This window comes from Leguminivora glycinivorella, chromosome 5 (genome assembly GCF_023078275.1).
Source record: "Leguminivora glycinivorella isolate SPB_JAAS2020 chromosome 5, LegGlyc_1.1, whole genome shotgun sequence".
NCBI lineage: Eukaryota > Metazoa > Arthropoda > Insecta > Lepidoptera > Tortricidae > Leguminivora > Leguminivora glycinivorella.
The window spans coordinates 13703955-13718144 of record NC_062975.1 but is presented as its reverse complement, the minus strand read 5'-3'; the positions used below and the strand labels follow the sequence as shown (position 1 = coordinate 13718144).

Sequence of the window (14190 nt, the reverse complement as noted above, 5' to 3'; positions counted from 1 at the left end):
TTGTCAATGTCTAATATGACAAGTTGGAAAGAGACTTCCGCTTGTAACTTGTAGCTTTCAGTTTTGAGAAATGGGCCCTTGACGAGTAAATTTAAGTAAAAAATACAAATGTTCATTATTATTACTGTTCAGTAACCATTATTCAATGGAAATAAGACAGTCTTTTTGTTTGTTTAACATAAAGGGCAAGTAGAAATTGTCTCCAAAAATTAAACAACTTCGTTAATTTTGCTCTCCGTCGTTTCCTAAATTGCGTTACCCGGACACTACAAACGGTTGAAAAAACAAACGTAGAAAGAGGAGCGCAAATACAAGTGTTGCGGCCATTTTGTGCGGGCAATCGTGGAAATACCTAGAGATGCTCTGAATTGTGGTTTTAGAATATTTGGCTTCCTCTCTCGGCCGAATACTGAATATTCGGGTCCTTCTCTCGGCCGAATACCGACTACACTTTTATACAAATTTTAATACATTTAAAGACCATGTTAATTGTGAAATCGTTTTGCCAACAAATCACATCGTGCAAAGAGAAAGAAAGAAAGAGCAAATCAGATTTAAAATATGAAACATTTGTTGTTCAAAACTAGTGACATTAGATTCACAAGTTTTTAAGAATACCTTGTAATAGTAGGTAATTATTTTATAGGGCAGTAGCTTTTAGTTTGGTGGAAAAACTTCCGGCTAAAGTGGCCGGATAGTATATCGTTGCCAAAAATTCGGAGCATCTCTAAAAAATACCCTCAGCCGAAAAATCTACTGGGCGTTGTAAGTCCGCGGGTCGTAATACCAGCCGTCACGACAGCGGACTATTACTCGCCCTTGGCCCTGACTGCCTGTCATTAGGTACACCGCCTTGTTTCTACAACAAATTGCACCTAATATTGCTCTAAGTGGAAAGGTGAAAGGTCCCTCCCTCGAACTTATAGGCACAAATAGTCACACACTTTTCTGTGTAAAAGTAATGGGACATATTTAAATATATTAAAACATATCTTACTCACGTTTAAGATATACTAGCTTTTGCCCGCGGCTTCATTCGAGTTAGAAAGAGACAAAATGTAGCCTATGTCACTCTCCATCCCTTCAACTATCTCCACTTAAAAATCTCGTCAATTCGTCGCTCCGTTTTGCCGTGAAAGACGGACAAACAAACAGACACACACACTTTCCCATTTATAATATTAGTATGGATGTGTCGCTTAACTCCAAACTTGGGTAAATCCATTCTGCTTTAAAGTTGAATATGTAAAAAGTATAATATAATCTGAAAGATAATCAACCTTATAGCAGAATGGATTTACTCAATTTTGAAGTAAAGCGACACATATGTTCGACATATTTTGCTCCGTATTGTATTTATTTGAGCAATTTTATACGGCTATGTGAATTATCTGTTTCTAAAGTCATCCTTTCCTATGTGTATTTATTTTGACACAAATTAAGAAGGAATAACGTTTACATTTAATCTCGAAAATAAAGCACTGTATTTTGAAATACAAATTGTAATACGCCAGAACTGGTCTTTCCGTCGTTATTCTCAATATTGGGGTCGTGGCCTCCACGAGAAAGATTTCCCCTTTTTTGCTGCTAATTGCCCTCTATCTATTGCACGCTACACGAACTGAATAATTTGATCGTTCTTTGTGAATTAACTAGTTAATTTTACACAAAAGTTTTCCTAGTTTATTTAAGGCATATACCTACTTTTACTACCTACTCTTTTACTGAAGAGTAATGAATATAATACAGTTATATAGTCCGGCCAAGATAAATCTGCAAAGATTTTAATATCCCTGCCTTGAAAGGGTTAAGTTAACGTCATAATTTCATCAAAGTTTGATATTTATAATCTGCACTGGCCAGGCTGTGAAAATCGTTGCAAACTTATCTTGGATTACCTGTAATACAATCTCCATACACATTGTACCGTGTCGAGTTACTACCTATCAAATTTTACTAGCCCTACAGGCAAAAAAACACCAATATTCCAAAAATAACGAAGAAAAATAGTAGCCATTATAAGCTTCATTTCAACCACCCTCGTTATCGATAACGAGTGAACGCTGTCAGTCCAATAAACGTCAAAATTGCGACGTCATGTTCAGATCATTTATGCATGTTTATACGTGGCTCGTTGGCGGCAGATGTCACGCGACGAAGGCGAGGCTGCGGTCAGAGTGTCCCTGCCAGAGGGCACGACCGCAACGGTGGGGGTGCGCGAGGGCATGACAGTGGAGGAGTTCCTGGCGTCCGCCTGCGCCCGCCGCTCGCTCAACGCCCTCGAACACTTCGTCAGAGTCAAGAAACGCCGCGACATGGAGGATCACAATTACTTCGTGCCGCATCGCAGCGACCTCATTGAGACTTACGTGAGTACACGAACTTTTAGGCAGAAAATCTTACTGAGAACACAAAAATAGGATTTTATATCGCAATGCCGGAAGCTTTCGAGCTGCTTTTTACCGGCTGTCTGCTAGGATTCGTTTTGAAACAGATTTTTATACTTTTTTGTTACGACTCAATGCGTTAGGGGATCACGGCTTAGTTTTTATTTTGAGCAATAGGATGGGTTGCGATAGGGAGCTAGGTGGTATTCCATCACGTTCCGCCCAAAATAATTGACGCTGACGTGATATTGGCGGGATGTATTGAAGTCAGCTTTTTTTGTTTATATGTTAAACGTGCACATTCGTAATATATTTAGACTAAAATATAAAAAACAATTAGGTACAGTGTTTACAAGTAATCAAGGTTTTACGATAATATGCGATTGTATCTCGAAACGCTTGAAGAAAGTAACGATCTACCAGTAAAAAGAGATTAACTTTTGTCCCAAGTGTGTTCCTGTTGTTCTCAAAACAAGGGGAGTAATTATGTTAATGATTCAGCTGCAGCCCGCGTCGACCTAATACAACGTTCATGTCTGTCTTAAAAGTACCTTTGAACAGATTTACTTGGCATGGTAACTTGTTACTTGATTACCCGTAACAAATTAAATAAAGCCCTGTAGAAGTACGCGGCAGCTTTTTTTAATTAGCAAGGGGTGAAAAAATATACAAAAGTATTTTACGGCCGAGTTTTGTTTGAGTACGGTCTGACAGCTCATATATCTATTCACTCTGATTTTATTCATATTCTATAAGGAAGGACGACCGATAGTTACACGAAACTCGTATTCAAATAGTGACGAAAATATCTAGAGCGCGTATTTTAGAAGAGAGTTAATGTAGCGTAGATCTGGGTGGCTAGCCGAATGGCACAATCGCTCACGAAACGCTCACGAAACGAAGCGCTAGTAGATATCTATCTCTATCGCGCTTGCGTATTGGCGCGACAGAGCCAGCGGCGTATCGCTTTCGTTTGGCGTCGGAGAAATGCCATTCGGCTACGGGGCCAGGGCTGCTCATTTTTTTGCGCGGACATGGAAAAACTGTCGGCATAAATAGGGCGCATTCATCACGCCATAAATCAAGGTACATCGAAACAAGCGCTCGGACACCAGACACGGCTACAAATAATCAATCACAGATAGGGTCCCTGATATATTGAAATTATTTAAACAAAATAAGGATAAAGGAATTTTTTGAACCCTTATGCTAATGTTGGAAGCAACTGCGCAGGGTTCACTTTGATTGAGGTACGACAGGACACGGTTTAGCAGGGTACTAATGTGTTCTTCTCATTTTAGCGCAAATAAACATGTACTACTTATACCCACTTTTGTGCTGTAAAATGTTGCCTCAAAATATATTTTCTAAAGGGAGTTTTAAATTTCCATCTGAAGGTTTGGGGACGTGCCAATCCTCTGGGAAATACATCACGCGATCCAATACATTGTGCTGTGGATTTTTGAACCAACTTAAAAAAAGTGAATTGATGGTCTTTGGCATAATTCCAGCGTCAGATATTCCTTGTAACAAACACAAATTACGTTTTGAGCTGAGCCTATAATATAACCGTATAATATTAAAAGTGTGCCGGTATTATTACCTACCGATTGTACCTATTTCATTTTTCTTTTTTAATCAAAGTAGTTTAGGGATTATTTATCTTTGCTTCTTAAAAAAACGAGGAAGAACACCATCTATGTACTACGCTGTACTCTTAAGCTACGAGTATAAATTTGTCATTTAAATTCCACTGACAGCTACGGGTCTCAATAGTCGAACTACACTTCACCTATTAGTCTCGGGCGCGCTAAAATCCCTGGCATCAATTTCCCCCTGACCTCCATGCGTCTCGGCCGTCACTTTATCTCCTGTGTAATCATGACTTTATCCCGCATTCACATTTCACTGGCGCTGACTGTCACCGGGTTCCATCTTTATAGTCTGCCCATTTAGTACCTACTTTGCAGATACTCGAGACTCATTCGGCTCGAATAACATCGCTCGGGCCTTTTATTTGTCATTCTCTCGTCGTATTTCACTGTAAATGCAAACTAATTTTGTAGCGTAAGCTTTAAATGCGGAGTACGAAAATTAAACTCGTATACAAAGAGCGGCATAGTTCTTCTCAAGTCAAACGCGACGCTCAAGTTTCGAAACCGCGCACTAAGGGCCGGTTGCATCATACCGTCTGTATTGTTGCTTGACGATGATGTGTCTGTCAAATGTGGTTGATGCAACTGGCCCTAAGAACACTTAAAATCATGTTATATTGTACAGTTAATTTTTTAAGGATCGAATAATTTACGCATTCTTCTTAATTCCATCAGGCAATGAGCTAATAAGTTTACCGTGTACTCGTATTAATCTCAACCGTCTAAACTAAAACCTAAAATAAATATAAAATATTTGTATTTAATAATTATTCCTAATAAAACGTGCCACCTAATTTCGGGGACAAAGAGCTTAGAATAGCTTAGCGCTTTCAAAATTTTGATCTTTTCCTTTTATCTCGTTAGTTACACACCCACGAAGTAGTGGAGGTGTGCGCCAAGATCCTGTACCAAGTGGAGCTGCAGAGGAACACCCTGGAACAGATGTGGGGCTTCAGCGTGGAGGCCGAGCTCATTGAGAACGCTGAGCGCCAAGATGAGCTCTGCTGTTACGTCAGCCGCGTCGAGGACAAGAGTGTAGCCATGCAAAACGGTCAGTAGTCACAACTGTACTCTGTAAATTAAATTTGTAATTTTTATTTTCTGTGTTTCATAGTTCTATCACCTCCCATCTTGTTTTTTGAAAATCAAATTTGGTAATACATGATGCAAGTTATAATTACCATGATTGAAGTTGTCGATTATGAATTGACATTGACTTAATGTTTTAATATTATTTTTATGACACTTATTCTACTGGTACCCAGGTGTAACGAAACATAAACGATTTTTGTACTTACTTCCCATCAATGTTATTTTATTTCCCACCATATAGGTCAAGTAAACTTACACAAATACCTGCTGAAATATGTTGTTTGTTTTGACCTGTTTCACCGTAAACCATCTTTCAATATTTCCAACGATAAGTCTCTACCCTCTTGAGTAAATTTGTCTATTGGTAAATATTTTTAAGGTATATAATATAAGAGTAAAACTTTTTCTTCTTTTATATTTTCATGTAACTGATTATAAGTTATAAGATAGAGGTATTTATAATTTCATAATAGTTTAAAATAAATTAATTCACTGTAGGTACATACATTTTAAATGTTATTTTTCTTTCATAAATATTTGGGCAGTAACACATGACAAAAACTAGTTTCGTAACACACTGGAAGTGTACACAACTTTACTAAGTTCGCAAAAAATGTTAGCGAACTTTGTCCCAGTTTGTTTTTGGGGACTTTATCATGCTTCAATCGTGTTAGCCACTTCCCCCATGAAGCCTATGAGAGAACAAACTTTTGGATCATCTCACAGAATAACAAATCTAGTAGAAACGATATAATTATGAAAATCAATTTATTTACAAAGACTAAAAAGAGATTGCAGTCATTTTATATCTTTAGTGCCTAGTCTGCCCTAGTTTCAACCAGAGCAAAAAATGTACAACTTTATAAGGTTATACATAATTCGATTTCTAACGCTCGCGCTATTTTCAATTTCAAATAAGCGCATCCCCGATAAGTTAAAAATACACTGTGCAGTTTATAAAACTCTTGTTGTGTCAGGTATAATCAAAGGCGACGAGATAATGGTGATCAACGGAGCGATCGTATCTGACCTAGATATGATGTACTTGGAGAGCGTATTGCAAGAGGAACTCTCGCTCGTCATGATGATGAGGTATGTTTGCTGTCTCTGAATACGAGACCATTTACTTTTTGATTTCCGTACGGTTGGATGTTAGTTGTCGAGTTACACTCCATTAATCAGAAACACTGATCATGTCCTGTCGTCACATAAAACGTTTCCTGAAAACAGTTTGGGTCACCTAATGAAATGCTCTAGCTTTTTAGAATGCAAAGCTTTATCTCAGTGAACATGTTTACTTAACGGCTTCATTTTAAATTTAGTCCAGTATGAAAAGCTCATTTCACTCTTTCAACATTGCGAAGTTGGTGCCAAATAATTTGCCTTTTATGCTGCTAGGCTACGGTAAATGCAAATTGCATTTAGTTCGTACTGGACAAATAAACAAAAATTTCCTCCCCAACTCGGAAGGAACCCCTCAGATATGAATTGCGCGAGAAAAGGTTTTATATTTAAACTGCGCCGGAGGAATAGGAAGCTGGTTGCGAGGATAATAAAGCGGAAGTTAAAGTGTGGCGTGGCGCGGCAGGGCGAGTCGGGGCAGAGTGGAAAGGCTGTTCATCGGCGTTTCCCGCCCTCATACACCTGACCTTTCGCGGCCGCCACAAGTTTACTGAAGCGCTCGCTGCGACCTACATAGCCTGCAGCCCTGCCTCGCCCTGCGCTGTCCTCCGCCGCACCAGTTATAAAACAATCACCCGCTGCCGATCGCTGTGTTTAAGGGTTTCGCGGTAGCTGCAATAAACTCGTATATAAGTTCTTAACGTTCCTCACAGACTTTTGACATCAAAAGTTTATTATCCTTCGGATACACCTATTTTCCTATAGCTTAACTGGCCGTCAAGAAAATCGTAAACGGACAACGTAATTAGATATTTATAACTATTTTATTAACTTTTGCCTCTTTGAAATAATAGTCGCTGTTTATCCGCTTACAAAATGACACAGGCAACTGCGCTTTATAAAAAGGAAGCTGCCAGCAGCACCCTTCATTTGCAAGCGTAGTTTGCACTTGACAAGGTTTTAGCTCACTCTTCCGCTTTGACGTAGTAGAACGACAAAGATAGCGATAGCTTAAAGCGTTTAAAGGGTTTACATCATCCTTTCTGCGTAGTATTTACTTGCTGCGGCGCTGGCATTGTGCACTAATTCACCGCGCATTGCTTTAAGAACCATTATAAGTGCTACCGTTAATTTTGCCCATTTTATAAAAAAATCTAGATCAAGTTACACTAGGTATAAGCTCAAAGTGGAGGCGAAATATTCGTGAATTTAATAGCTGCAATTGAGAGTCGCCGCCTGAATTACAGTCGTAACTAATGGTTCCCAACAAATGTCGCCTCGGAACAAACGTTTGCGACTTGGTGTTATTGTTGTGAGTTCTATCTTATCGCTATATCATAAAGCCGTTCCGGTTTTCAGACGGTCCTTTTGTTTCTGAATGTGGGCCGTGCCGTTAATCATTAAGTTTGCTCACTGTCTAAATATTAAATATTCTGTAGCATTTTAACCGGGGATTTTTGTTTTTGTCATTTGTAATTTATATTTAGGCAGTCCCTTTCTTTTAAGCCGTTTTTTTTTTTACCGAATAATATTAAATCACGATAGACCTAATAGCATCGAAGCGATATGTCAAATTGCTCCCCGTTTTTATGTGTTACACTGAATAAGACGTAGTGACTTAATATTGTACATTTGATACCGATTTCCAACAACACAATGGGTGTGCAAAGTGTGATGAATAATGTACTGTCGAGCGAGTTGAATAATAACGGGGTAAATTCGAGACGTCTCATTTATGTTAATTGTCTGTACAATTGGATTATGTTACGTTACGTTTGTTAAGGATGCTGGCGAGCTCATATCCGAGTGCGAACGTTAAGCTACGTGCACGCCGGATTAATATAACGCCTAAAACGCCATAATGCATAACGGATGCAACATCACGTATTCTAAATCTGGATTAACAAATGCAAATGCCCCTAGTGCACACCGAATTCGCATTGGTGTGCTACTAAAGCGCACATGTGTAAACAATAAGTGCGTTTTATCGCAGCCATCGAGACTGAATTACGAACGCTAGATGAACATGAAAGCGCGCTATTGTGGACTAGGCTTTACGTCGTTCTGACAGATATGCTGATCGCAAACGTGGCACACTGAGATGTGCATTGCGGTATGAACACACAACGGCGCTATAATGAAATCCGCACTTAGATAAACAATTACGTACGTCAAGTATAGAGTCGGTGCGGAAAGAGAAGAGTTTTGAAATGATATGTACGACTTTTATCTTTCCGAATAGACTACTAGCAAGAATATTTCCCAATAATTTTGCAACAAAATCTGTTGATGAATATCATGTAGCACGATAAAAATAAATTGCTCGGTTTTTAGATACTGCAAAAAACGCATTCAATTATTTTTGCTGTCGACGTATGGATACTATTTTCATATTCAGGTCATGTTGTAGGAGATTTATAAAATACTAGCAGATTCGGTGGTCGGTATTCAAAGCTACGCTCCGGAGTACAGTCAATATTGGTATGGTTTTAAACTTACTTTGTACTAGCTTTGCCAAACATAGCCCATGTTTGATAAAGAACCACTAACATAGCCGATTTTATAGAATTTTAGTAGTTAATTAAAAATAATTATTTAAAGCTAAACGCAAGATCTACTATGATTAAATTGATTAATTTAACAAGGTAGGGCAACTAAAATCAGGTTTTCCATTGTGAATAAATGTAACGATAAAACTAATCTGTAAAATATAACACACCTCTCTAACTTTAGGTTGGCTGTCTCTAGACTACAGCAAGAACACTATTTTGTTTGTTAATATTCTTTTAACTAACTAATGAACTTTTAACTCATCCACTCTATGGAATATTCACTGAAACTAAAAGTTTACTTTTGTCTATGAATGCTATAGTTTTCTAAAACAACCCGACGAAGTTATTTCAAGCTTATTTCTGAACTGGTTTGTACCCCGACAACGACGTTAACTTTTCAAAACTGTTTTTTTTTAATTAGCCACGTATAAAGAATACGTTTGATCAGAAGTACCTAACAAAATAGTTATTTGCCGCCGAGTGTGGAATTGAAAAACGAGCAAGTGAAAGGATTCTATAGTTGAACCACGAGCGAAGCGAGTGGTTCGAGAATAGAATCCTGAACTTGCGAGTTTTTCAACACACGAGAAGTAAAATACATTTGCACCCGAGTGTAGCACAAAACTTTTCCCCTCACTATAGCGAGGAAGCTACAACGCAAAAAATGCGTTTATCACTACTTCCAGTAGTTCCACAGGTGGTAAATCATCTTTATTACTAGATTCACCTACTCATATCAATTTTAAAGCAGTTAATTTGACTTTATTCAAAGTCAAATTATTTTACCCACTAGTGGATAAAATGCGTTTTTACCAGCTAGTATTAAAGGACAAAACACGTGTTTCCGAGCTAGTGAGGGGAAAAAATATTTTTTCATTTCCTAAAGTTAACGGCAACTTTCAGGCCAATTAGAAGAAAAACTGACTTGAAAATAAGTAATAAGTATTTAAACTTACGAACAATTGGTATGAAGTAAATGCACGCCAACTAAGTAATATTTTGAATGAATGAATGAATGATTTATTGCGTATATGTTAATTCAGGTTACAATAGCAGGTACAGGTGCATATTATAAAACAGTTCCACTGAACAATACCTTTACAGGTGTATACGCTAACATAACTTACACTAATAAAATAAAAATAAAAGAATACAAGAATTACAAAATGTCATGGCATGTCAAAATATATGGTAATGTAAATTATAACGTATTAAAATAATTAAAATGAAATTTTAAATGAAGTTTTTTACATTAGTGTAATGTTACTGCAATGTAATATTATTGGTATCTTTTCAAGTTTTCTGGTTATGTAGACAACTTAAACAGAAAAACAAGTTGTATTTCCATTTACCGATATAGCAGTGCCGTATTACCCCTTAGGCCCACAAGTCACCTGGCAAATAGTTGAAATGGATGGAGATGGGGTCCTGATAAATTGAAGACTTCAAATACGGGCCTGGATATTATTAAAGAAACGTTTTTGTCCAGGTCATCACGCACGGAGCCACCCGAGCTAGCAGGAATGATGCGAGCCGCCACCGACGACATAATCGACTCGCTCGTGTGCCCGCCGCCGCCGACGGATCCGCCTGTCATCTCCGACGATATGATCTCCGGCCTCATCGTCCCGGCACCGGCTTGGAGTGAGTACCATGTAGCATTTAGCAAACTGAAATAATCGATTCGCCTGAATCCTGCCGGTGTCCACCGCCTCGACTATCGAATCCGAGAAAAGGGTCTCCAGCCGGCCTAGCCCAATGGCAATCGGCGACGCCAGACGCCGCCGACAGAAATTCAATGTAGCTTTGTCGCTCCAATACACAAGAGCGATAGAGATAGATAGTTACGAAACAGATATTATCGTGAGCATTTGGCTACGCACGCAGGTAGAATGAGTATTTACTTACTTGCAGCCTAAACAATGAGTCGCTTAGCAAACTTTGAAGTAAGTACTTCCAAACCAAACGTACTTTTGGCATCTACGAGTGTCTGTGATTTTCAATCCTTATTAGGTATTCGTTTTTTATTATTACAGAGGTTTTTATATTTTGTCATTCTTCTAATACGAAGTACATAAACCTTCCCTTGCTTTAAAATAATATTCGGAAGAATACTCAATATTATTTATACTAAAAGACGACTAGTAGGAATAAGATCAGGGTATTCTTCTACGTATATTTTAGTTACTCGAGTTAGAATAATTGACACGTCAAAGCAAAGTATTTGAGTGCACCGATACGCCGTGCGATGACGACGACGTATACATGAGATTTCGGTTATTTTGAGACCAAGAATGCTACGAATACCAGTTTCGGTGTAGCACACATAACGTTGTTAAGTTTGTGAATGAAAGCTGCGCTTTGATAATTTATAGAATAATAGGCGTTGTTGCCTTCTGCCCGGCAACGTCCACACAAAATGGATACAAGCTGGCCAATTCGAATATATTAACACTAAACTTTGATATAATTTTATTACTTACGAGTGTTCCACTGATTTTTTTGTTGAACTGGTTGCAAGCTCTTGCCAACCAACGCCTTTAATACTTATGTCGCATGTAAATAATAAGCCGTTAGTTTATTGGAAAATTTGAGGCTCATTTTGATTACGTAATCACGGTTTGGTATCATATATATAATACAATATATATTCTGTAAACTTCTCTAGTATTACCATTGGTTGCAAATGAGATTTATGATTCACATAAAAACCAGTTTTTCATATAAAATAAATACCTACGCTTTCCTGAGTTCAAATTGAACTTGGCGTCGTGATTGGATAAAGTAAGCCGATAGACTATTTTTTTATTGAAGCCGTAAGGCTGGCTGCACTGAGTGCCTGGTGCGGACTAGTTGGCAACGCAGCTGCAAACTTAAAGATAACTATACAATTATGCTAACAAGGAATGTTTCATACCGATCGTATGTACATTGTAAGAATGTGGTAAAAGATACGAATAAGTTCGAAACGAGTGGCGATAAATTAAAACACAACCGAAGGGAGTGTTTTAAATCGTCACGAGTTACGAATTTCCTTTTAGCACGTGTATTGTAAGACTTTTTTCAGTATAGATGGCCCTCCGATGTTTACTTGACAAAAAATCAACCACTTTTTTCGCACTAGTGCATAAAAAAAAGCACCATCTGTGCCTACTGAAAAAGCAAAGTGGAGCGACGAATTGACGTGATTTTTTAAGTGGAGATAGTTGAAGGGATGGAGAGTGACATACGCTACTTTTTGTCTGTTTCTAACGCGAGCGAAGCCGGATTGAGTAATCTGTATTTATATAAAATTAATAAAAGCAAAAAGAATATTTTTCTTTGAAATACTCTGGGTCGTATAATAGTCCGTTACCAAGAAAAATGTTTTAACTCATTCGAGTGACATTGATGAATGATGTCATATTGATTATTTATTTACTCACGTGTCTCGCTTGTACATTTTTATTCACGTGCCAAGCTTTAGCTATCAATAAAAAAATCAATAATTGATTTTGAAAGTACGAAGGCCACTCGTGGACGAGGGCCATTGGAATTTAATTTTACACGCTCAATACGGACCAGCCGTGCGTAGCCCTCTCGCATATTTGTGTAAAAGATGGTACCTTTTGAATCTAATTTCTATACGTCACTCATTCGGTTTAGAATATAACGAGCGACTATTTTAAGCAAACATTTACTACAAGAAACCCAATTAATGCATACTTATATTTGATTTTGTGAACTAACCAGTTCGGCAAAGTGTTGAAATACCCTTTAAATCTCATTTATAGCATTTAAGGCAATCGTATTAGTAGCGCTACGATCGTAGACTTCATAGCTGCTTCAAACAAAAACGTAACTTTTCATCGTTAAATATCAGTTTTAGGGAAATTTTAAGACTTTTTTTGTATCAGACCGCCGTAAGCTACAATATCACAGTTTATATCGTAGCGCTCTAACTCCAAACTGTCTTACAACATCACAATATTGACGTAGCACCTGCTACGAAACTCGTGCTATTAGTTGTACAGAATACAACGCCTCGGTAGTCATAATTCCTGCACCGTAACACTATGCCACTGCGAGAAGTAAACCAATCAACCGCGCAACCGCACGCAGGCGCTTGGTATGCTCCGGCCGAATCAAACTGGCTCACGAACGTGACAATGTACACAAATATGATGTACAGTATTGATTGGATAATATGTTCGTCTCCTGGGTAACTCCATGTAACAGAGTGGGTAATGAAAGTTTCCAATTAGTTGCAGCATACTTTATTAGTTAATAGAAATGGAAGTTTAAGAACATTCAACATGACTAATTATTAAAATTTCAATTTGTTTGATAAATAAATAACCATGCAACGAAGTAGTCACCTAAGTCACAGTTACGTGGAATGTTTCTGCTTCAATAAAACCAAGGACGATATAAGACATGTTTCGGCTCAATTTCGAGAGCCTTTCTCAAGAGTAGCAGGGGGTCGGCGGCGCGGGCGACGTCACCGTGGCGAGATCGGAGCTACCCACTATGTTACTTTTGTCAAAAGCAGGATTGCACACAACACTTATTACGTCACTTGTTAAGGGTGCGTTTACACTGGGGACCGACGTAGTGCCTAGAACTGTTTTCCAACTCGGTGGCACCGACCAACCACTGTCACGATTGAAATTAGGATGACGACTAATTTCTATAGCTTCCCGTATTTTCCGCTGAACGAAGAACTTTTCTCGCGCCAGTACGGTTACCCTATCAAATCTTACATAGTGCGTCGTGTCCGAATCCAATACGTGTTCTGACAAAAGTAACATAGTGGGTAGCTCCGATCTCGCCACGGTGACGTCGCCCGCGCCGCCGACCCCCCCTGCGCCTGTCCTCAGCAGCCGCGCGCACCGAGCAAGCGCCCGCAGTATGCGTCGCGCTCTCGACATGTAAAGGCGGGGTGTCGCTACTCTTGAGAAAGGCTCTCGAAATTGAGCCGAAACATGTCGAACGCTATATCGACTTAATACGTGAGTAACCCGCTTAAAATATTTTTAAATATGTATGAGTCTCACGGGAGTTTTATAGTTAAAACTGTATCGTTAAGTATGAAGACAACTTTGAGTAGCCGTATTTATTTGCTATTATATTTTTTTCTTATAACAAGCCATGGGCTTGATAAGGCACATAATAAGGTACACATTTTGTCCTAGAAACTCGACGTAAAGCATATGGTTTAGACAGTATTGACTTAATCCTCCCGAGTACCAATTACGATTCCGGATAAATGCTACTAGAAAATTCACAAAGTGCGTAAAAGACGATACGATTGCGAAAAAAAATTGTATGGTGCGAACCTCAACGACACATGACCCACAAAGCAGAATATCTGGACATAGTCTAGCCACTGTTATGTATTTA

The 14190-nt window shown here is 38.5% G+C and overlaps 1 protein-coding gene across 1 annotated transcript in view; it reads left to right on the top strand.

The window, feature by feature from the left end:
* Window positions 1–14190, top strand: part of LOC125226395 — a 190294-nt gene that overhangs the window by 145066 nt on the left and 31038 nt on the right. Inside the window, exons 26-29 of the mRNA XM_048130367.1 lie at window positions 2145–2369; window positions 4907–5093; window positions 6112–6226; window positions 10298–10452. Coding sequence (XP_047986324.1) covers window positions 2145–2369; window positions 4907–5093; window positions 6112–6226; window positions 10298–10452 — 682 coding nt within the window. The remainder of the gene's footprint in view (window positions 1–2144; window positions 2370–4906; window positions 5094–6111; window positions 6227–10297; window positions 10453–14190) is intronic.